The following is a 23,808-nucleotide window of genomic DNA, read 5'->3' on the forward strand; positions in this document are numbered from 1 at the left end:
TGTTTATTTGCTGAATTTAACATATTGGAGAAAAAACAAAACATTAAATGTAGCCTGTGCAAAAGTTATGGCACATTTCATAGTGTATGGTGCATTTTCTCAATGTGTTTAACTCAGCAAATGAATAGAAATTGCCTTATTTAGGTTTGTTCCTTGTATAGGATGTTACCCTATTTTCATTTATAAAATCAACAAACTATGTAATCTGACCAATCTGTTCAAGATTTTGCATACGACTGTACTAGGTCATCTTTTTTGACCATTTGTCCTGGTGGTGTCAGCATGAAAGTCTCTGATCTGTAAGCTTTAGTTTAAGAATCGAGAGATTACCTATTATTATCTTCTAAGCAACATTTGAAAATGCATTTTCTCAGTTAGGCCAAAATGTAGTTGTTGCACGGTTTGCCACAAGACACTGTTGCTTCACTTCTAACGATCAAAACTAAAGTCTAAAAATAAGCTTTAGAATATTCCTTTATTTAATAAATCCAGTAATGACCTGGATGATTCAACATGCAAAATATTGATTCAGCTTTGAGAGCCAAAAACCTCATTATGTAGTAAACAAAGCCTCAGACACCATAACTCTGATCAATGCTGGACTCCACTGTCAGCAAACCCATAACAACACTTCCATATTTTACTGCAGTGAGGGGTTTCATATATCTGTCGTGATTTATATTGTTTACGCTGCTTTGACTGATACTGCATCCAGCGTGTTTGACAGGTGTGACACTGTTAGACATGGCTTTATTTAGTGCATGGAAATGTGGCAGAGCCAAAAAGTGGAAAATGGCAGCTGCAGGGCTCAGGGCAGGAGAGCAGAGTGGTGCAGTGTGGAGAGGCGTTCTGAGTCATGGTTCATGCAGAGAGTGTATTGACACTAGAGCTGTCACGATTACTCAGTTAAAAAAAGTCAGCTTAAAATGTACCTTCTTGGTAGATCAGTAGTGATTAGTTGGCAGTTTGCATGATGATGATGCAGAGTTTAAATTCTACTGATGTCTCTCACAGTAAGAAAGTGATAGATGCACCCATTCATATGAAATTTTTCCACAGTATTTATATCTGGATTATTCTACCGAAATGGTTGTGTTAGCGGCAGTAAAGATGCAGTGGCGCTTCACAGGTCTCGGAGGAAGCCTGTGCTAGCTTTCATCCTCCTAGCGCTGGTGGTATTGTGTGACTGGGGGAATCCTAACTAGTGGGTGGAATTGGATACGTCTAAGTTTTACCAAATGTTTTGATAGTAACTGATTTGGTAGTCACAATTTTAGCTAATTTTGAGCATAACTGAAAAACACTAGCCAGTACATGACTAGCAACCACAGCTTTGAACAAATGTACACGCATAAAATAAAAAAAAATTCATTAAAACACAAAACGTTTACGTAAGTGAAGAAAAAAATGTGACAATTCTTAATGTTACGCACTAATCTTTGGATTTGAAACACGTTTACCTCATAACAGTGGGATCTAACTGCTCACCATGTGGCCATGAGGGACAGGGATGCAGTCTCGCTTCCTGCTCTAAAATACAGGGGTGTGGTTAAAACAAGGCTCCGCCTAAGGAGTAAAACAGCACTTTGGACAGTATTTTATTTTTTTTTTCATTTAAAAATTAAATATAAATCTTTTGAATTCACTTTAAAAAAAAATCAAAAACATTTTCTAAATAATAAAAAAATGTAAAACAAATGTAAGTATTATTGTCACAAGTTAAAATGTAGGTGTTAGTGTTTGGGACAGACACTTCCCAATAAAGAGTACTCTATAAATGATGATTTTGTATATATTTAGCTTATTACTATCAGTGAATGCCTTAGGTTTAAGTAGTTCATAACATAATTCCTTGTAAATACATCAAGTCTGAATACTTAATTGTCTTTTTAAATATCTTTTCTACACACTTAAAAAGATATTTCTTCAAGGGTTTGTTAGTAAAGACTGGTTCTATATAGAACCATGCTTAAATGGTTCTTTGTATGGTGAAATGGTTCTTCAGATTGATGGAGAATGTGCTGGGTATGGTTCTAAGTAGAACCTTTTTGCAAATGTTTCTGTATAGCAGTTTGCAAGGCAGCCTGCTGCACCAATTTTTTGAGTTAATTCAGCTTGGTACCATGCTGCCTCATTATCAGCTAAAACTGCACCTGCAGGCTGCCCCCCCCACCGCTTCACACTGTAACCCCAGGCTGGGAGGAGTGCTTAAAACATATCAAAGTGTTTAATGACAATATTAAAAGAAGAAGAAAACACAGACAGCGGTCTTTGGCCATGAAAACCTTTTCATTTTTTCTTGGTTACGAAACATTTAACAATGTTGCTTGGTCATCAGGAGGTCATGAGTTCAAATCTCAGCCACAGCCATTCTTTGTTTGGAGTCTCAAAGGAGGAAACACTCAGCCCTAACTTCTTTCATCTTTACAGCATCTTGCAATACGGAGGTCATAGCCTGCAGGTGCAAGTTAGCAATGACTGAATTGCGACTGTGATGTAAATTGCCACTGTTTTCTGTAAATCAAGGCCTAGACCTTTCTTTGGCAAATAAGACTAGCTTGAGGCTCGAACGCTGATCGTAGTATGCCAGACTGGCAGTTAGCTGTGGTAGTGATGTCAAAGCACATGGGTGTTTGGTTGCTTCTGATTGGTTGAACTCATCTACAGGTTGTTCACAAGCTCTCAGTTCTAAAGTTAAATATCCCCACCTTAAACTTCTTACCTCAATGTTGTAGATAATGCAGGCTATAATTATTCTCAAAATTTGATATAAAGGAATCTTTCAGCTCGTGTCTAGTGTATTGCTGATGGAACCAGAGAGGTTATATATAATAATTCTTTTTTTTTCTGAAAATGAGCCTGACACATTATATATGTACTATGTCATTATAGGGCTAGGCGATAAAACGATAACGATAAGTATCGCGATATAACTTTTCCTCGATAGAGCGATAAGATAGGTTCGAAAAATTTTCGATATAATACACCATTCTCACACTTCCACGTTCCCAGGAAAAAAAGGGTCACCAAATATACTTTAGCAACATCTGAAATGTGGAGTTATACATTCCCTGTTTGAGTGGAGCGATCGGTTCTCCTGTGACCGAGTGTGAGTGACGAGATCAGTGACGTAACTGTACTGTCCTACGGTGAACTCACCTCTTTCCGTGCATCCTAACAACTTTAGCGGTGTTAAATCACGTCTGCAGCGCCAAACCGTCATATTTTAGTATTAGTGCATTCTCGAGCAACGAAAGTGAAAGAAAGAAGTGGGTTAATGTTAGTTACAGCCCTGATTTAAAAGAAAGTAAACTGAGGAAGCTGTGAGGCATTGGGAAGCGGGAGAGCACTATCTTTCCAGGCTAGCTGTTTTTAGCTGCTGGCTAACTTGAAGCAGCGCTCCGGCGCTCTGGCACAACACAGTGAATTGATGATAGTAGATCAAACAAGACACAAAATCACCGCTTTCAGTTTAAACATACCTAAAAGGAGGACTCTGTGACTGATGTGAGAGATTCACACTGCAGATAATGCTTTTACACAGCGAGCGTCAGATATATATTCACCCCTTAAACTACTACGATAGCATAGAGAAACCCAGCCGTCGCTAGCTGGTGTCTGAATACTGTGATCTGTTCCGACATGGATGTGGTAGGAGTGACAGCAGTGACCTACCGAACTGAGTTGACGTTGTTGAGAAACTAAAGAGTTTAGCACTGTTGTTGGCCACTTGTTTAGCATTTGTAATGGGGTAGCCGAGCGCTCGTCACCATACAGCTAAAAATAATTCGTTTTCTTTCTTAAATTATGACTATTACAAAAATTGCAGCTGTGCTTTTCCATCTGATAAAAACAGCTCAGAAACTTTCTCCCACTGTCCCATGACAGATTAGTGAAATGTTCCACTGTTTGCCGAGTGTTTGTCATGATCGGACCATAAGTGATAGTTTAAAACCACAATTAACCACCCAGGAGCAAAATCAGCCTTCAAACGTGAAAGAAATCATGATTTGACATTTATCGCGATATGTATCGATATCGAACGATATGAATTTTGTTTATCGTGATAACGTTATCATATCGCCCAGCTCTATGTCATTATAATTATCACATCATCTACCTTTATCTTATTGTTTCTAATATCTTCTGTACTCATATTTTATTAATATTATATATACAAGTGCAATAAATTAATTATTTTATATATAACAGGTGCAGTAACTGCTTTTGTATCTGTTCACATTTTTGTCTTTTTTATTTTTTTAGATCTTTTGAGACAATGTGCCTACATGCTGTCCACTGAAAAAAATGATGCATTGCATTTCTTTTTTTTCTAAATGTGTCCATAATTTCCCCATAAATATTACACCAACACAGTTATTTAGATTCATGTGGAAATGATGTGCACATTTGAATCAAGTAGATTCAATGCAGCACAACTCTGGAACAAATGGATTTCTGTTTGGGGACCAGTAAATGTTTCATTTTTCCTGTTGCCATCCTTACCCTTTGTTGCTCCTCATTTCTTCTGTGTTCTGTAGATCAGCCAATGCATCACTCTTCTGCAGAAGTCTGGCCTCACACTTGCGTCTCGCAGGGCCTTTACTGCCTCTCCTCCTCCGATGCCTGGGAGCCAATCAGCAACGAGCCTTCAGGCATGGCCTCTCCAGCTGCCGGCTCCTACATTATGGCAGGCGGGGCTTCTGGAGAGGGCTACGATGGCTCCGCCCTCTATCTGTCCCAGCCGCAGCAGCTGACACTGCAGCAGCAGAGCCACTTACAGCAGCTGCAGCAGCTCCAGCAGTACCAGCAGCAGCAACTACTGCAGTACCAACAACAGGTTTGAACAGTTCAATTATTTATTTTGCAGTGCCACCAGCAACAACAGTAAGTAAGTAAGTATGTACATTTGTATTTAAAAAGCACATTTAAAACTACAGTTGACCACAGTGCTGTTCATAAAGAGAAATACACTATATGGCCAAAAGTATGTATTGCTAACAGGTGGACAAAGTTAAGCACATAGCCTTGCGCGCAGAAAAAATCTGCCCTGGGTCTGTTCTCTAAACACCGTGCCGCACCACGCCGCACCGCATCTGGGAGTCTGCCGCTTTGCACGCGCAGCCTGTTTGAAAGCACTGACCACTTAACATGGGCGCCGAAATGAAAAGCAAGACTTTTCGCGTCGCTTACGCCACGTAAACACAGTGAATCGGGCCTTTGAGAATTTGCTTGTTGTTCACGTGATCGGTTGCTCAAGAAAGACTTCATTCATTTGAACTGTTTTACTGTTATATTGTTTACATGTATGATTTAGCAATCGTTCCAGTTTAGGCCAATCATTTATTTTGTGGGATTTCTCTTTATGTGTGCTTCTGCCCGCTCCCGCCTGCAGTGGGCTGGTTTCATGAAATGGCTGAGCAGCTGCACACAGGTCTAAGATCAAAATGCACAATGCCAAGTATCAGATGAAGAGGTAGAAAGCATGCCACCACTGGACTCTGGAGCAGTGGAAACATAAAGTGATGAATCATGCTTCACTATCTGGCAGTCTGGATGGACCGATCTGGGTTTGATAGATTTCAGGGGAATGCTACCTGCAGTAGTGCATAGCAACAGTAAAGTACACAGTGATTCAAAAAGATTCATCTGATTTCAAAATGATTTATTTTACTTGTAAATCATTACAGAACAATGCAGTAAATTGTAAATGGTTTAAGTGAGTAATAAAGATTATTATGTAATTTTACAAGTGCTCCTCCAGCTGTATGGAAAACATCAATGCAACAGTCAAATTCATCCCATACTCAACTGAGCATGGCGGGTGTCACTGTACTCACAGCTCTTTTAGTGCGGAGATTGTCCAGTGTTGTTGGGAGTGGTGGCACATAAACAGAATTCTTAACGTTACCTCACAAAAAAAGTCACATGGCGTGAGATCTGGTGACGCTGGTGACCTTTTTCTTGAAAGTGTTGGTACCAACGACGAATGCTCTGAGCTGTTAGAGGTTCATTGCCATACTGACAGTCAGAAACTCTATTACCCCCTCTTTCAATTGGTATATGATTACTTTCTAGGCACCTCACGGTTGTAAAAATATGGCACTTTGAAATCGGATGAATCTATTTGAATCACCCTGTATAGTGGAGGACAGTCTGGGGCTATTTTTCAGGATTTGGGCTCAGCCTCTTAGTTCTAGTGAAAGGTACTGTTAATGCTACAGCATACAAAGACGTTACACAGTTGTATGCTTGCAACTTTGTGGCAACAGTTTGGAGAAGGCCCTTTTCTGTTCCAGCATGACTGTTCCCCTATGCACAAAGTGAACTCCATAAAAACAAGATTTGATGAGTTTGGTGTGAAACTCCAGTGGCCAGCAAAGAACCCTGACCTCAACCCCACCAAGCACCTTTGGAACGTTGATTGCGAGCCAGGCCTTCTCATTGAACATCATTGTCTGACGTCACAAATGCTTTTTTGACTGAATGGGCTCAAACTCCCACAGACACACTCCAAAATGTTGCAGAAAACCTTCCCAAAAGAGTGGAGGCAGCCATTTTATTCCCCATGGTTTTGGAATGTGATGTCCAGAAAACTCATAGTGGTGTAATTTATTGGTGCCCGCAGGTTTTTTGGCCATGTAGTGTACATAAAATATCAAAATCTAAAAATACCTACTTAAAACAGTGGACAAAGACAGTATGATAGATGGAAACTACTATTTCATTGATTTGCTGTGTAAATTGCATTAAAATAAATGTATGTACCAAAATAGAATTATTGGCAGAAGCACATTTCTATAGAATGGGAAAGTGCCTAATATTAAATAAAAAATTCTGCGTAGGCCATACCACAAAGGAGAGTTGCAAGTCCACCCGCATGATGACAGAAGAATCAAAGCATTTCATGGTGGTGACTTTGGTTTAGCAGCCACACCATTTTTCCCCGAGCCACATAAAGAAGACGATTGTCAGTCCTGTCATTAAATGCACTTGTAAACTCTGGGCAGATTAGGAAAAACGTAAATGAGGTGCTCACACCATTGGTAAAATAGGGGCATCAAACCCTTTGGTGACCTGTGTGAGGAGGATGTGCTTATGACCTTCAAAAAACTACAGCAAAAATTCCTCCTTCTGGCCAAACATTTTGTTAAATACCTGTAGGTGCAACATTTTATCTGTGTGCAGCAAGGTGCACAACTATCATCTTCCTCTAGATGAAATGATAAAAAAGCAGGATTCTCTTATGTCTATCTGATTTTTAAGAGACGCTACCTCCACTGTTAAAGTGGAAAAAGGACTTACAGTGCATAACTGAAGATAATGTGTAGGGAAAAGTTTGTGAGAATGCACAGTATTTCTCCTTTAATAGCTGGCCTGTGTTAATACAGTTTAGCATCATTCATCAGATATGAAGGGTTATATAAAATGAGTAACGATTGCTCAGTGTATTGCCAAATGAAAAGTGGGGATTGGGTCTTTGTTAAATATTCTATGACCTGGAGGGATACTGGAAGGCATTTTTGGAGGTCACCAAGCCTTACCTTTCTAGGAAATGAATCTTTGTCACAAGAACAAATAGGGGCAAATCTTAGATTTATTAAGACAGAACTCATTGTTGCTAAAAAATGTTGTTGGGATTGTTGAAGTTCAAATCGTGCTGATGTTTTACATGTAATCTTGATTTAACGGTGGAAGACTAACAAACATATTGATTAAAAAAAATCTAAAAATACAGTGTACGTTCCATTAAAAAATGACCTAGGAAGACTAAATAATATAAAAAATAATGAAATGTAATAATAATAATAATAATAATAATAAAATGTAAGCATATTAGTAAGATTTCAAAATGCTTGATTTGAAATTGGTGATACATGAGACTCTTCTAATATTTAGACTGTTCCACAGCTTCAGGGCAGCACAGTCCTCCTTAAGCTTCAACCGAGACTGTGGAACAGCCAGAAGTAACCGATCTGAGGACATCAGACCTAGAAGCAGAGTAAGGGTGGAGCAAGTCTGCAATGTAGGAATGGGCCCATTAAGAGCTTTAAAAACTAATAAAAGAGCCTTAAATTGGATCCTGTAATGGACAGGAAGCCAGTCAAAAAAGTAAAAGTTGGATGATGTCCCTTTTCTTGGTAAGCAGTGTAGCAGCTGCATGCTGTACAGCAGGAACACCAGTTTTAGTTAGCACAGGTAAGGATTATTTTATACATTTTTACCCTTCATACACTACTGCTTTTCTGTTGTGCACCCATTTCTGTGCTTCTTCAACAACTCCCGACCCTTAGAAGTGGAGTTAATCATTGCATTTTGCTATACTACTTAAGTGCAATTACACAGTTATATAATTAATTACACAGTTACCTGCAGAGCTTGCAGAGCATTTATGATTATATTAGCCTTTTGTACTGACAGGTTTGGGACTGCACTTCTGATTTCTCAAGAAATTACAGACTTATTGCAAAAATGTAAAGGATCTTGTTTTCATTCTACAAAGCATATCTTCAAATTCATCGTAATCATAACACATCATAATAAAATGTCTCCTCTTCAACTTACAAACTCAAATATATCGACTAAAGGTGTATAATGTGCTGTTCTGACAGAATTTCTCCCTTGTTTCGCTGAGCTAGAAATAATGAGAGAAATAATGAGAAATAGTGTGGAAAAATTGCCCCATGCCATCGTCATTGCCCCTGATATTAGTGATTCTAAGGGTTAAATATTAAAATAGCATTTTGATTATTTGGAAATAATCATTTTTCTATCTTTACACTGTGTTTCTTCAAGTCGCTGGAACATCGACTACACAGCGCCTCCCATTCCTTGCAAGCCACGCCCAACAGCACCATTCACAGCCTGGGACCGCCCACTCACCCGCGATTGGCCGATTTGTGGGCAGCGGCTCAGGTGGAGCCCCATCAGATGGAGATGATGGGACACATGGGTGTAACCCTGGCAGAAATGGGCTTGCCTGAATCCTATATGGACGAGTTAGTTACAGAAAATGAATGCATCCTAGAGCAACAGGAGGAGGAGGAAGCCAGGGTGAGTTTGTAGCATTTTAAATGCCAGTGCTGAATCAGTTTAATTAGCCTGTTTGAAGTAGCGCATAAACGTTCAGAGTATAAATCCTATTTAGCTTGGGCCTAGAAACTAGGGATGCACCATTCATCAATTTTTATGGCTGTCAATTTCTTTACGGCCAATTTGGACAATTTTGTGACCAAATTTTATTAGCCTTTGAACTTGAAGACCACACTGTCTGGGCAAAATGAACACATGAAACATTTTCAGTACTTTGTATTAGCCAAAGTTGCATCTGCATAACCTTATTTGCTTTTTAATGGGCCAAACTGCCATTTTACTTAAAATCAGTACTAAATAAATATGAAAAAATCAGTCAAAAAACTTCTTTAAATGACGTTATTAACATAAACTAAGTAAGAGGCAGCTGGCAGTTTTGCATGATGATTCATGTATAATTATGCTCCAATTACGATCCTGCACCTTACTAAAAATCTGTTAAATTGTTAAAAAAAACAATGATTTAGCCAAAAAGTCAAATTAAGTAATTATCCCTCTAAATGTTGTTGATCAGCCAAGACACGTCCATAAAATCAGACAAAAGTACTGACAAAAGGCAGCCTTCAACTGCTACTACTGTTTTATCTACATTTTAACAGATAACAGTATGTCATATAGCATCCCACAGGTCTGCCTTCTACAGCACTAGCTGTACATCTAGGGTGAAAGCTGAAGACTGAGCTTTTCTCTTAGTAGCATTAAACTGTCTCAGCTTTACTGCTTACCTAACTTGCTATAGCCAGGTAAGTAGTAGCCTATGTTAGGAACTAGCGTAGCTCAGCAGTGTTCCCTCTGTTCCCACCACCGGGAACCGTCAAGCAGACTAATATTTACATATTGCCATTAAAAAAGGGTGTCGCTCCATGCCTTATGGCAGAGTTGGTTAAAATTGTGACATTACCAATGGCAGCATGCAGCCTTATAAACGTTGCCATGGTGATAATGGATGCTAAAATTCGGTGATGATCTAAGGAGAGCTTTGCTGGTCACTTCTATTAGTTTAAGGTATAATTTAAGGAGAAGGATGCAAGAACTCAGCATCCTTTATTAGAGTTCAAGACAAATTACATTCTGTATCATTTTCATCATGAGAGGACTTTTTTTTCTTTTGAGCAGTCAGAAATCTGTGGCCTTCCAAGTGAGGGGGTGTAGGCCATCTCCAGGCCCCCCCGTTGCTACGTCCTTCACATAAGCCTTGTAGCTCCAGTGCAGTTCTTGGTGCAAAACCAAGAAATAAACTTGGGACCACAAACATTCTTGGCTGATGGATTGTATTTGAGGTAAAAGGCGAATGTAAATAAGATAAATGACATTTTTGGCCTAACCATCTTTTTAATAACGTCACTTGTTTGTTCTCTTCTTCAAGGAGGATGACATCACATTAACGCTTGAACCCGAGCCAATGTCCGTAACCCCGGTTCTGACCCCTCCGCCTCCGAGAGAGGACCCCACACCACCTGGCGGCACGAGTCCAGCACAGGCACCAGCAGAGCCAACGGCTGAGCACATGACCTTCGAGGTCACATCCTGCGTCGTCCAATCGCTGGAGGAGAAGGAAGAGGAGGTGGTGGAGGATGGGACCGTGGTTGTAGTGGCAACCAATTGACAGCAAGTTTTGCCGAAATGAAAAGTCTCGAACAAAAACGCAACTGTCTTTACCGAAATAATCAACTAATTAAGCTAATGTATACCCAACCCCCCGTCCCAAGGTGTATTCATTCTCTTTTTGTCCCAACAAACACGGTGAAGGACTTTGGTGGCGAGAGATGCACTGACTTATACATTATTAAAGAGTGATGGAGGACATAATATTAGAATTGGCTGCAATGAACTGGAGATGATTCCCGACGCCTTTTCAGAGAAGACTGGAGTTTTATGGCCGACGAGAGAGAGATGGAAAAAAGACTGAGGACACTTACTTACAAAAAGAAAATAACGAGTGCAATACCAAGATACCAAGACAACCAAAAGAACGTGCATGCATTTTGAATATTTAAGTGACTGAATTACCAGTAATCCATATAGTAATAAGAAATACATTGATTTTTGTAATAAAACTAAAAGCCAATAAAATGATATGTATTTGTATGTACGTACAATATGTATGTATGTTTGTATGTATGTATGTATGTGTGTCTGAATGTATGAATGTATGTAAGTATGTATGTATAAAGGTATATTCTGGAAAAAACAACAACAAAAAAAAAAACTATTATCAATTCGCCATTTGGCAATAATGTTGTGTGAAGTGTCTCCTATGTATTTTACCTCCAGCATCCACAAACTCACACACACACACACTCACACACACACACACTCACACACACACAACAAATCTATTTTTCTTTATATAACCAAGCACAATACTGCCCAACTGGAAACAGTGCTGCCCTGTTCAACATCCATACTGAACTGCTATTTATAAGACTTATGCACTATTATGGACATAAAAGAATGTACTGTCTTTTGAGTGATGATTCCATTTCTTGTTCCATCAACTCTTTTCCCCAATTCGTCTTTGTATTTGTTTACTTTTGGGCTTTTTTTTGCTTCACCATCCTACGGAGTATTGATTTTCACAGAACAGCAAAAGGAAAGGAGTTTTGAGGCATTTCTCATAATTCTCAAGTTATCAATATAACACTTATATGATGAGAGGATGAGATGACAAACATAAAAATATGCACTATAGCTTACATACAACATCTAATAATTAAGCAGAGCATGGTGTGCATGTGTATCACAGCAAACTCAATGGTCTTCAAGCCTAATTGACTCAATCGCACTGAGAAAATATAGGTATTTCTAATCATTTGAAAACACCAGGCTAATCATAGTACCGAGTTTTGATCACTGTATCATATATTTTCTATCATGTTGTCATGACAGACCGCATGACTGTGGACATGAAGGCTGAAATAGGAGAAACGAAGGTGCTTGATATGTTGATTGCTGGCTTTCATCTAATTATTTTGAAAAGCTGCTGTTTCCTAGTTGACAAGAGAAGATATGAAGCTAGTAATGTGTGAAAAACGTTTTGTTAAATTAATGCTTTTGGCTTAATGCAGAGTGAACGCCTTGTTTAAAGATTGTTGCAATTATTTGACTTTGCAAAATGATTTCCTCCAATGATTTTATGGAGAATGGGTGAGTTTAATTTCTAGTGCTGAAACCCATTATGCAACTGGAGCAACATTTATTTTTGTATAACTAATATATACTATGATATGTAAATGTTTAAAAAGGTGGAGAAAGGTCTTATGGGCATGCCATTACTGTGAAAGGAAAGAGACGTTTTCACTGTTCTAGTGATTTAAGAAAACTCATTAAGAAGTTGTTATTCATCTTCTTAGGGTGTTTTTTTTAAACACTTCTCTAGATGAAATTTTTTTATATACGTTAACATGATTGGATGGCAGTGTCATATAGTCATTACCACATCTACATTACATTATGGTAGTATTATAGGTACTGCTTGGTCTGGAGAGCTAAACAATGATGTTATGAAAAAAGACTAATAACTCCACATTACAGTTCTGCTTCAGTATCAAGGTTAAATTTGACCATTGATAAGGTGCAAAAGGAATTTGCAGTCAAAAGAACAAGGAATATGGGTTGAGCTGTTATGCTAAGTTGTAGCCTCATATCCAGTATGTGTGTATTTTCATGTGTTATGTGTAAATAAAACTCTTACTGTGAGGACGGTCCCTGCATGGTTGGAAGTCTTCAAGCCAGTCTAAGGACGTTACAGAAGAAACCTGTCTGAACACACAAACACAAATGGTTAATTACTATAAATTTGCATGCATTGCAGTTTGTCACAGTGTCGCATGTTCATTGATTTGAAACTCGACTCGGACTCATCCTTAACTGACTGACTGACAGTTTGACTCAGACTCATTTCTGAATGACTAAGACTCGGCCTTAACCGACGGACAACTCCGATTCGTCCTGAACTCACAGATGACTTGACTCAGACTTGTCCTAAACTGACTCACGACTCAACTTGGACTCTGCCTTGACTAATGACTCAACTTGGACTTGTCCTTAACTGACTCATGTCTTGACTCGGACTCGGTCTTAATTGAAAACAGACTCAACTCAGACCCGTCCTTAACTGACTCATGTCTCAACTGAGACTCGTCCTGAACTGACTCGCGACTCAATTCGGACTCATCCTTTACTGACTCATGACTCGACCTGGACTCCTCTTTGACGGCTCAGACTTGTCCTTAACTGACTCGCTACACTCTGACTTTTCCTTAACTGACTGACCACTCTACTCGTACTCTTCCTTAACTGACGACTCAGACTCGGACTCACCCTTAACTGACTGACAATTCCTCAAAATTACTGACAACTTAGAATTGAGACCCCTGAAATTTCAGCCTGAGAAAAAAAGAAAAATAAAGTTGATTAAATTAGGACCCCCAGCCTTAAGGCAGTAAATTAATAAACCCCTTGGGCCCCTCACACTTCATATTAACATCCATCTCAAGTGATCACGAGTGGCCAGCGAGACATGTAGCTGTTTACTCCTGGCATTTCTGTGTGTCTGAAAGCGTCTCCTGTGTTTGGATTTGAGATTGGAGGCAGGGTACCACCAACATTTACTACGTCAGTCTCTCGCTGCATTTGTCATCAGACAGGAGTCTATGGTGATGCCAATAAAAGGGCCACATGAACTGCTAATTTGACTTGTAAACAAACAGTAGAGGCTACACAGCTGCTTTCGTCACTGCTGTGATGACACAGCAGATAAAGTCTGTCTATTTCCACTGTCAAAGATTCAACAGGACTCTTGAGCGTTCACACTGTAAATGTTATGTGGTTGTATGCAATCACCTCTGAAGGTGGTTTGAGTGATCTGATCACAATGTGTCTCCAAGTGTGAACTTAAGAAAGGGTTGTTATTTGAAACCAGACAGGTTTTTAGTAGGTGTTTACGTTTGTACAGTGCACTACTTGCAGCTAATAATGAGGCTAATGTAATTCCCTACTAAAGACTTGAGACTCAACTTGCACTCTCACCATAGAAACTTAAGACTCATCTCAGATTCGCACAAATGCATCTGATGCATTGTAACAGGGTTCCAGCACTTTCAGTGCTTGGGCCCCTTACAAACTCCAGAGCCAGGCTCAACAGTTGCGATTTATTGCATAGTTATTACTTCCTCAACAAATCTTCACAGTCTAAATAATGTGAATCCATGACAGCAAATTCTAATGATCACTTTGATTACTACTATCTACTACAAAAATAAACTACATACCTACAAAACAATAATTACTAAACCTGGATTGTACATTACACAATCTCACCACACTGAGAGCAGAGAAAACAGACCAATTAATAAATAAATAAATACAGAATAGACAGCAAAAATTAACAGAAAAAAACAAGTGCTTGTTTGTTTATTCATGTTTACTCCTGCCCCCCTTAAAAATACACCCTTCAGCTATTACATAGCAAAAAATGAAAACATTTAAACAGCACATATAATACATACAGACCATGTTCATTATTGCTTAGAGTCCTTGATTTAAAGACATGAGAGCAACCTGAGAGACTGAGAGATGAAGATGGAGGGATGAAACAAAGGATGTGGTAGGGGGAGAATGTGTAAATATGAGGAATTCATACGTTTCAAAGTAAGTCTTAATGATAATAGGATCATCACAGGAAAAGACAAAGTGAAGAGGCAGTAAAAACTATGGCAGAATGCAAATGCAGATTTCATCCAGTTCTGCACAGAAGCGCTGCTTGCCATGTAAATATTAGCAAAAGATGCTGCATGCATATTATATGAAAACTGCAGGCTCTGCAGTGCATCTGCAGCACTTGAACACACCCTAAATTTAAACTAAAGTTTCAGTGCTGAATAGTTCATAGGGCACCACCTGCTGGCTGAATGTCAACAATTTGGAAGCTTTAGGCTCCACAAACAGGGCTGAAAAGAAAAGGATACAACACTTTGACTGGTCCTAAAAAGGAACTTGTGACACACTAAAATGTATGACATTGCTATGTTTTAAGAGCTGCTCATGCCATGCCTGTGACAACACACAGTCCTGCAAGTTAACCAATTAATGTATAACTGAATATGATACTAAATGCTGCTGTGTTATATTTCTACACTAAATTAATGATTCAGATTCATGATTCTGTCGAAATACTAAGATCTTCTTGTGGATTTATTTATTTTATTTGACTTTGCAAATGATTTAAAGACTTTGTAGAGAAATGGATGAATTACATTTTTAATGCTAAAACTCAAGCAGTATTTAATTTTGCAACTCAAGCAAAATTTAATTTCATAAATGTAACTAATATGGTATGTAAAATTCTCTACCTAAAAAGACGGGGAATAAGTGCCTATTTTTTTAATTACCTACTTTAACAGGAAGACGAACAAAAAGTCCTCATTTTTGTCAGTGCTTTTGGAAACATTCAGTGAAAAAAAAAAGTTAAGAAAGTGAAAGACAGTAACAGAGTGATCTTACCATTATTGCTTCTTGAACCAAGAACATTACGCAGAATTAATCAAAATAATGTTTTACAGATTCACAGATGCCCAGAAAAAGGCAGTCTAAATAAATAACAGACATCACTCTTTCAGAAACAGCATTAAAAAAACAACAGAAAATATATATAAAAATAAGATCACTTTTCACAGCTCCTAAACAGGTTCCTCGTCATCGCTCTCTTCCGTGCTGTCTCCTGTGTTCTCAGGGGCAGGCTGCAGGGTGGAGAGAGGGATGGAAGGAGGAGACGAAGAGGGCATGGGCGGGGTGCTGTTGGGACTTGCCTCACTGCTGCTACTTCCTGTGGTGGAACTGCTGGTGTTCTCTACCACCACCTCCCGTGTTACTCCTTCAATCCACACCTCCATCTCCTCCTGCTGTCGGGCTGGGGCTGGGGCTGGGGGGACAGGGGTAGGGACTTGGGGTGTAACCGCTGGGGTCATGATAGGAGAAGAGGGGGAAGATGGAGAGCCCGGAGGAGAGACGGGGGAAGACGGAGCTGGCGAAGTCTGCGACGGCTTCGAGGACTTGCGTCTGGTGTCGCGAAAGCTGGCCAGAGGAGGCCGCAAGCGGACACCGCTCCGCGTAGAGCCCTCAATGGCTTTCTGAAGCTGAGTAGAGAACAAGACATTTGAAAAAAGAATTGGAAAATAAATGAACATAGTTACTGCATTACAGACTGTGTATATGATAAACAAAATAGCGCATGCCTGTTCAAGTCATTGGGACAAAAAGTGTTCCTATCTGTATAAGTGGGCATGGTGCCTCGCATTACCCACTTCACCCATGCACTCCAGGGGCAACAACAGGAGTCTGGCAGCACCCCAAATAATTACGAGATGAAAGTTAATAATTACAAAATGTTTCTTCTTAAAATTGTCTCATCAAAAAATGCTGATTTAGGCTCAAAGTAGTCACAACAACTTAGAAATCACAAAAATTGCCACAAGTTTGCTGTAATCACTGGAGGCGGGGACGGATTTAGGGATTCTAGAGCTTTAGGCAAAAGACAGGAGTGGGGCCCAATGGATGCACATTTTTAAATTAGCTTAGCCAGGCTCTAGGTTCCTAAGCATTGTGCATCTTATGACAAGTGAAATTGTTTAAAATCTAGTCTACATTGCTAATATTTCTCATTCGAGTTTGTAGAATATTACAAAATAATTTATTTCTAGACATTTTTTAATAATTATATTAATTATTTTAAGTGAAAGTAATTATATTAAGTGAAATTATCTCACTACATTGGCAGATCAGCTTATTTTTAAGAAACAGGTTTGAAACAAGCAAAGGTATTTGCCAATACAGTGAGATAATTTGGTACAGAGCAATATAGAAGCAAAGTGATGAGTAATGAGATTACCTTTTCCAGGAAGCAATAAGCAACGTGATCCTATTACGAGTGATTAGCAACTGGTAATTATATTTTTTAATTACTCCAACACTGGAGCTATCAACACTAACATTAATGCCAGCATTATGTACAGTCTGCTGAGTCTGTGCAGCACTCTGTTCTGACTGAAAAAGTTAGGTTTAGGAGTGCAGAGACAGACTTCTTGCTGTGCTCCTTCCTTTTCATTTCTTTTCTGCACTTGGATAACTTCATTTGATTTTCACTCATCACACTCAAAAAATCACACTGAAGAACCTTCTCTCCAAAATACAGATTACTTCTTCATTGCCTTGTTCATACCAGTCTGTCTTCATTTAGTTGTGTCCTCACATAACAACATGGAAATGTATTTAAACTTTGACCAGTGGGTGAGGCTGAAACTACTGATAATAATCACTATAATCGCAAATAATGGCTATTTTTAAAGTTTATATATTTTGGAATAGGTTATTTAACGCATACAGTGTGTCTTATTTGTATGTTCATGGGGTCCTAGGCAGCTGCCTACCTTTGCTTGTGAGACTGCCCCTGACTGGAGGGTAATTGGTTGAAAAGTGTTCTACCTGTATCTGTTTTTTTCACTGTACCTGCTGATCACCGATTGCTATATACAAACTGACAAACATTGTTATAAGTACTTTTGCTGGTAAAGGCAACTGGCAACATTAAAAACATATTTGAAAAATGTTTTTATCTTTTACCCTGTTCTTTACTTTTCAAAACTGCTTTATAAAAGCAATACAACACTCATCATAACACACTCCCTTCTCGTGTTCTATGGCTTAAATGTGGTATAAATACTGGACTGCACTGACGTCCCAAAAGTCATGGGACAGGAACTAGTATTGTGTAGGACCCCCTCTAGCCCGCCGTAGTGCAGCAACTCGAAGCGGCATCAATTCCACAAGTGGACAGAAGATGTCTGGAGGATGTTGAGGATGTGAATGGACCTCTCTACCACATTCCATAAATGCTCGATTAGGCTCATGTCAGGCGAACATGCAGGTCACATAATTTGTCGGAATGCTGTTGACAACTGGGGTCCATGGCTTCATGGGGTTTTACACCACACACAAACCCTACCATCAGCCCGAAACAACCGGTACCGTGACTCATTGAACCACACCACATGTTGCCAGTCCTCTAGAGTCCAATAAGCAACTTCACAAACCCAGGTGAGGCGCTGTGTCCAGTGTCGCGGTGTTAACAGAAGCACTCTGGTGGGTCTTCTGCTCCGATATCCCATGGAAGCTGAAGAACGCTGCACTGACCTGCAGTGAATATGCGTGTGGGGCCTCCTGCATTGAATGTGGATGTGGTTTCTGCCAGAGTCGCATGTCAGTTTGCAAGGACAGTTCTAGCTGAATGCCGCTGGTCAGGATCATTAAGCACCTATGCACAGCCACTGCGCTGTCCACTGTGGGTGGTTATGCCTTCTATGACATATGTAGTATCTGGCACCCACTATCTTGCTTCGTTCGAACTCTGATAATTCACATCGCCTTGAGCACGCTGGCCAGTGTTCAGCCTCAAGATAATGCCTCACAACTTACACAGGTGTGGGCGTTTCAAAGCCATGAGGAAATGGCACTTCATAATCAGTTTACATACTGCTCTCCAATGACTTTTGGCACATCAGTGTACATGCGCATTCAAATGCAAAAATGAGGGCACCTTGGTCAAATTTCATTTTGTTGATTTAACACATTGAAAAAAATCACAAAACACACATAAAATGTGGTCTGTGCAAAAGTTATGGCACATTTTATATTTTGTTTTATTTTTTCCGGCAAATAAATAGAAATTGTGCAATAAAACGTGCAAAAAAGGCCACATTTATAGTCCCTGTAGAGGATGTGTTAACTTACTTTCACTTACAAAAATCAACAAGACCTGTAATTTGACCAGGGGTGTTCAAACTGTTTCATGCAACTGTATATGATATGAAAGGATTCATAAATGTATGAATGGATGCATGTGTGTTCCTCTACCTCCTTCAGTGCCACAACTCCAACCAGCTTGCCTATGCTGGTTACATAGGCATGACTGAGACCCAGTAAGGAGAACAATGTATGAGTCTATGGATAAAAAAGAGGTCAATGGTCATCACTGTTTAAAAAAGATACAGTCAAGGACATACTATCTGATCCAAATGCACCACTGTGAATTTCTTTTCCGCTGGAAAAGCAAAGCCAGGGTAGGTGCAGGGTACAACAGCTGTACCATGAAAGGCACTGTACTTCTAAATGTACAATTCTGCCTTACTTAGGCAGAATGATATGGGCAAGACACTAGTATCACAATTACATTACTACATATTACGATTGCAGTACACCTTGCAATATATTAACATGAACTAGTGAATCGGTCAGGGTGACATCATTAGCCTGCAGTATTTTGGCCAAAATAATTTATTTTTGTTGAATTACATGAATTACAAAAACACCTCAGTTCATGAAAACACGCACATATCCTAAACTGTGATTGGTCAGGGTGTCCACAACAAGAGAGGTCATTTGCATATAGCAACCTTTTGCATTTTCATTATTTCCTAATAAATATTTGCAAGGCCAAAATTAAGATGCCTATGGGGTCTTGAGCTTGACATATTTACATCAACACCAGCCTGTGATCCCAGCAGGTAGAACCATGACACAAACCAATTTTGAAAGCATCACTTTGTTTACTCTTGTTAACTCTGCTTGCCAGACTTGAAAGTTTCTCTTGAATCTGGCAAATGTCAGTCAGTCTGTGACAGGGTGGGTAATTATTCTGAACTGACAGAAAAAACACCAGTGGCATACTGCTCTGAAAATTGAGCAAAGAAATACAACATTTGGTACGTGTCGCAACAATTTGAAAGCTCCAGCTGCCCTTTACATTGTGTCAAAACTTCATGATGAATGAACCAAAAGAAATGGTCCAAAATTACTTGGAAAAAATCTTGTTACATAAACTTCCATTAAAAGTTAAGAAGGTTTTTTCTTTCTCCTACAAAGTTACCATTTTTGCACTAATTTACTTCTTAGCTTGATTATGGCTTCCTTGAGGCCTCCATGCAGAGATTAGTTTCACAGAATTCAGAAGACTGTTAATGTAACAGTCATGACATTCACTGAAACTGAAAAATGTACAGCATAACAGCAACAGTGAGAAACCCAGATTACAGCTTACCTTGTGTAGTGACGTTCTCTCCACTAGCTGGAAAGGGGAGGGATCTATCCGTATCTGGTCGAGCTCTAGTGGCTTATCCATCTCTGACTCCTCCCATGCTTTTATCTGTTTCAAACGGTACTAGATGAGCTCACTGCAACCAAACATGTTAAATCAATTTATTTTCAAAGTATTCTAAATTCTAGAAACCATAGGACCATAACAACTATTTCACTCTGACCAAAGCTATTAAGTTCAGCCATGAGGTAAAATCAGCTGAATTCAAAATCATATATCAAAAAGAGTCACACCTCTTCAGGTGTCATTGTATCAGTGAGGGGTGGAGGAGTCGGCTCCTGGGGAGAAAGAGAGACTTATATACACTACTGTTCAAATGTTTAAAATCACTTAGCATATTAATACTATTTATTTTATATGCAACAATAATTTCTACAACACAACATTTTACGCACTTGTGTAGAAGTGCTTCTTTCAGGGTTCTTTAATAAATGCAATGATTGTATATAGAATCATGACACCTCAAAGAACCATCTGACTGCATATTTCTCGCTGTCTACTACAGCACATTTGACTTGAAATTAAATAAATATGAGCTCAAAATGCAGACTTTTAGTTCTAAATTGAAGGTATTTACATCCAAATAGACCCTCCCCCAGATGTAAATCAAAAGTAATTGGACAATCTAACTTATTCATACATAAAATTTTCATTTTTAATACTTGGCTGCAAAACCTTTGCAGGCAATGACTGCCTAAAATATGGAACCCACGGACAACAGCATGCGCTGGGTTTCTTCCCTGGTGATGCTCTATCAGGCCTTTCTTTTACTTTCAGTTTTGTCTTCAGTCAAATACATGTCAATACATGCTCGATTGGATTTGTCTTAAAAAGTCTTGGGTTGCTTTCACAGTATGCTTTGGGTCATTGTCCATCTGCACTGTGAAGCGCCGTCCAAAATCGAGTTTCGAAGCATTTAGCGGAATCTGAGCCGATAAAATAGACCTACACACTTCAGAATTCACCCTGCTACTTTTGTCAGTCGCCACATCATCAATAAAGCAAGAGAACCAGTTCCACCGGCAGTCATACATGCTTAGGCCATAACACAACCTCCACCATGCTTGACAGGTGAGGTGGTATGCTTTAGATCATAGCAGATTCTTTCCTTCTCCATACTCTTCCTTTCCAAAAATTCTCTCACAAGTTGATCTGGTTCCTCTGTCCATAAGATGGTATTCCAGAACTTTCCCCTGTTTTTGAGGCCTACCGATGGTTTACATTTTGTAATAAACGCTCTGTATTAATTCTTGATTGTTGATTTTTACACAGATAAGCCTGCCTCCTGGAGGGTGTTCTTGATCTGGCTAACTGTTGTTGAAGAGGTTTTCTTCACCAGGGAAAGAGTGCGTTCTTTTTTAACAAGGTGCCAAACAGTTGATTTGGCCACAGCTAATGTTTTTGCTCCCTCTCTGATGGGTTTATTTTAATTTTTTAGCCTAATGATGGCTTGCTTTACTGGTAGTTCACTTCTTACTGAAAGTTAACACCACAATGCAAAAGCCACACTTGAAATGAACTCTAGACTTTTTATGTAAACCTTTTAGGCATTTATTTTTTGGTTTTAATACTCATCTTAAATAAATAGGTTTTAATATAAGTTTGTAATTTCATGTATTTTGGGGACATTAAGATTTTATTAAATTATAATTTCATGTATTTTAGGGACAATAAGATCATAAAAATCATAAATAATATACTGCAATTATCTATTTACTTTTATTATAGCTTCATTCTTGAAATATCTAAAGTTTCCTCACTTCTTATGAACTATATGAAACCTGTGAAGTTGAACAGAACTAGCACGAGAATCATTTTTCACATTTATCTGCAAAATGGTGATTGTCTTTTGAATGCTAAAGTGTATGTGAATCAGACAAAATCAATAATGAAACACAGAAAACAACTTCAGTGCTATAATAAGGTTACACCAACAATCTGTAGTGTGCTTGAGTTTTTGGGTTTCAGCAATTTACAGCATATTTCACAAGACTTCTTGACAACTGAAGTATACTAGTATGCACCTGTGTCTGACCCTCTGCCTGTCTTTCTGAAGAGGAAGAAAAGAGATTATGTAAAGTTCTCCTGAAAGACTGAAGGGGGCCTTTATCTGGAAAAAAAAGTGAGAGAGACAAAAAGAACGCTCAAGTTGCGGTGTTGATAGTACAGAAACAGTAACGTAACTGACAATCATGGAATCTGATGCTAAATTTACTTCTCCTCTGTTGATGGATGGAAAGACGTCTAAGGGAGGACTCTGAACAATATGGCATCACCACTCTTTGCCTCTGATCATCTCTCAACAATAATCTTGATTTACCTGAGGTGGTGTGATTTGTGGAAGGTTCTGGAGGTTTGGATGAAGGTAAAGGGCCATTTCTTTCCTCTTGTATGGGCGTACTCTGAAATGTTGATAGAGAGCAGTGGGTTAACCTGTTGATGCCATGGTAAGAAAAGCAGCTATTTCTGCTTAATCTACTTGCATTCTTTAATAATTTTATTTCTCAACTCTTTTGTCTATTTTCATATATCAAACAATATCTAACAAAGCCAAATAATTAGATTTAAATGAGAGTGTGTAGGCTAGCTAGCTGTCAAGAGCTGCAGGAAAATTATTCAGACTGCAACGAGCGATAAAGCCCATGTGGCTGAGTTCGAGTATAAAGTGGATTTGAGCGGCTTAAAAACCTCCTCCCCCATGCGCTGATAGACACAGACCAAAAAGTTGTTTTCATTTTTAAGACGATGGTTAAAAAGACTGTTTCCTCTGCCCTCCTGCACTGCTCACTGCTGTTCAAACAGAGCCAGATCAGGGTTGCCAGACTGGGCAGGAACCCTGGATTTGCATTTTAATGCAACTTGCTATAAAATATTTTTTTATCAGTAATGTTTTTTTCATTAACTTGTAGTATTTCAATTAGGTTTCATTAAAAAAGCAAAATAAAGAAATAGAATTTATATAATAATAATAATAATAATAATAATAAAATCTGAAAAAACAGAATAATCACTCTTCTTTTGACATACCTTATCACCTGCACTTTCCTCTCCTTCTTCATCCACAAAGGCAAAAGATTCCCAGCTGACCTTGGCACATGGCCCTTGACCTTGCCACCCCTGTCCTTGCATCAGGAGCCGCCTCTCTGCTGACAGCCACCAATCACAGAGTGCAAGTAGCTCAGACCGATCAATGCTGCCCAAAAGGATCATTGATTCTAAGGTTGAGAGACAGGTAGAAAAGTGTCAGCATTTATTGCTTGTTTTGTCAGTCTGGAATCAGTTTGAGGCAAACTCTCTACTAGCCAGAGTATGTATTCCATGCTCTACAGCATTTTGAAATCAACAAATCATTTAGAAATATGAGTATTCAACAGTGTACAGTTTAACAGGTACAATGGCGTCAGTGTTGCTATTTGGAAACCAGACCCAGGTTAATCAATAAATACATTATGCACACCAAATAAAAGCAGAGAAGCTGCTGAAGTAGACCATAAGGGTGGCTAAATTTGCTAGTCAGGTTGGCTCATTTAGTGAGTTATCCAGTAAAAACTGTAAATGAACACAGG

At 39.0% G+C, this 23,808-nt stretch overlaps 2 protein-coding genes across 3 annotated transcripts in view; one reads left to right on the forward strand and one right to left on the reverse strand.

The window, feature by feature from the left end:
* Positions 1 to 11,181, forward strand: part of fam131ba (family with sequence similarity 131 member Ba) — a 58,541-nt gene extending 47,360 nt beyond the window's left edge. For both annotated transcript variants that reach the window (XM_036567230.1, XM_036567231.1), the window contains exons 7-9: positions 4,542 to 4,840; positions 8,797 to 9,054; positions 10,460 to 11,181. In XM_036567230.1, coding sequence (XP_036423123.1) covers positions 4,542 to 4,840; positions 8,797 to 9,054; positions 10,460 to 10,699 — 797 coding nt within the window. In that variant the 3' untranslated portion in view covers positions 10,700 to 11,181. The remainder of the gene's footprint in view (positions 1 to 4,541; positions 4,841 to 8,796; positions 9,055 to 10,459) is intronic.
* Positions 11,182 to 14,716: 3,535 nt separating this feature from the next.
* Positions 14,717 to 23,808, reverse strand: part of clcn1a (chloride channel, voltage-sensitive 1a) — a 43,976-nt gene continuing 34,884 nt past the window's right edge. The window contains exons 18-24 of the mRNA XM_036567232.1: positions 23,270 to 23,457; positions 22,563 to 22,644; positions 22,267 to 22,352; positions 20,476 to 20,520; positions 20,186 to 20,290; positions 19,003 to 19,089; positions 14,717 to 16,229 (exon numbers count right to left, since the gene is read on the reverse strand). Coding sequence (XP_036423125.1) covers positions 15,774 to 16,229; positions 19,003 to 19,089; positions 20,186 to 20,290; positions 20,476 to 20,520; positions 22,267 to 22,352; positions 22,563 to 22,644; positions 23,270 to 23,457 — 1,049 coding nt within the window. The 3' untranslated portion in view covers positions 14,717 to 15,773. The remainder of the gene's footprint in view (positions 16,230 to 19,002; positions 19,090 to 20,185; positions 20,291 to 20,475; positions 20,521 to 22,266; positions 22,353 to 22,562; positions 22,645 to 23,269; positions 23,458 to 23,808) is intronic.

The sequence above is a fragment of the Colossoma macropomum genome, unplaced genomic scaffold (genome assembly GCF_904425465.1).
Source record: "Colossoma macropomum unplaced genomic scaffold, Colossoma_macropomum, whole genome shotgun sequence".
NCBI classification, from domain to species: domain Eukaryota; kingdom Metazoa; phylum Chordata; class Actinopteri; order Characiformes; family Serrasalmidae; genus Colossoma; species Colossoma macropomum.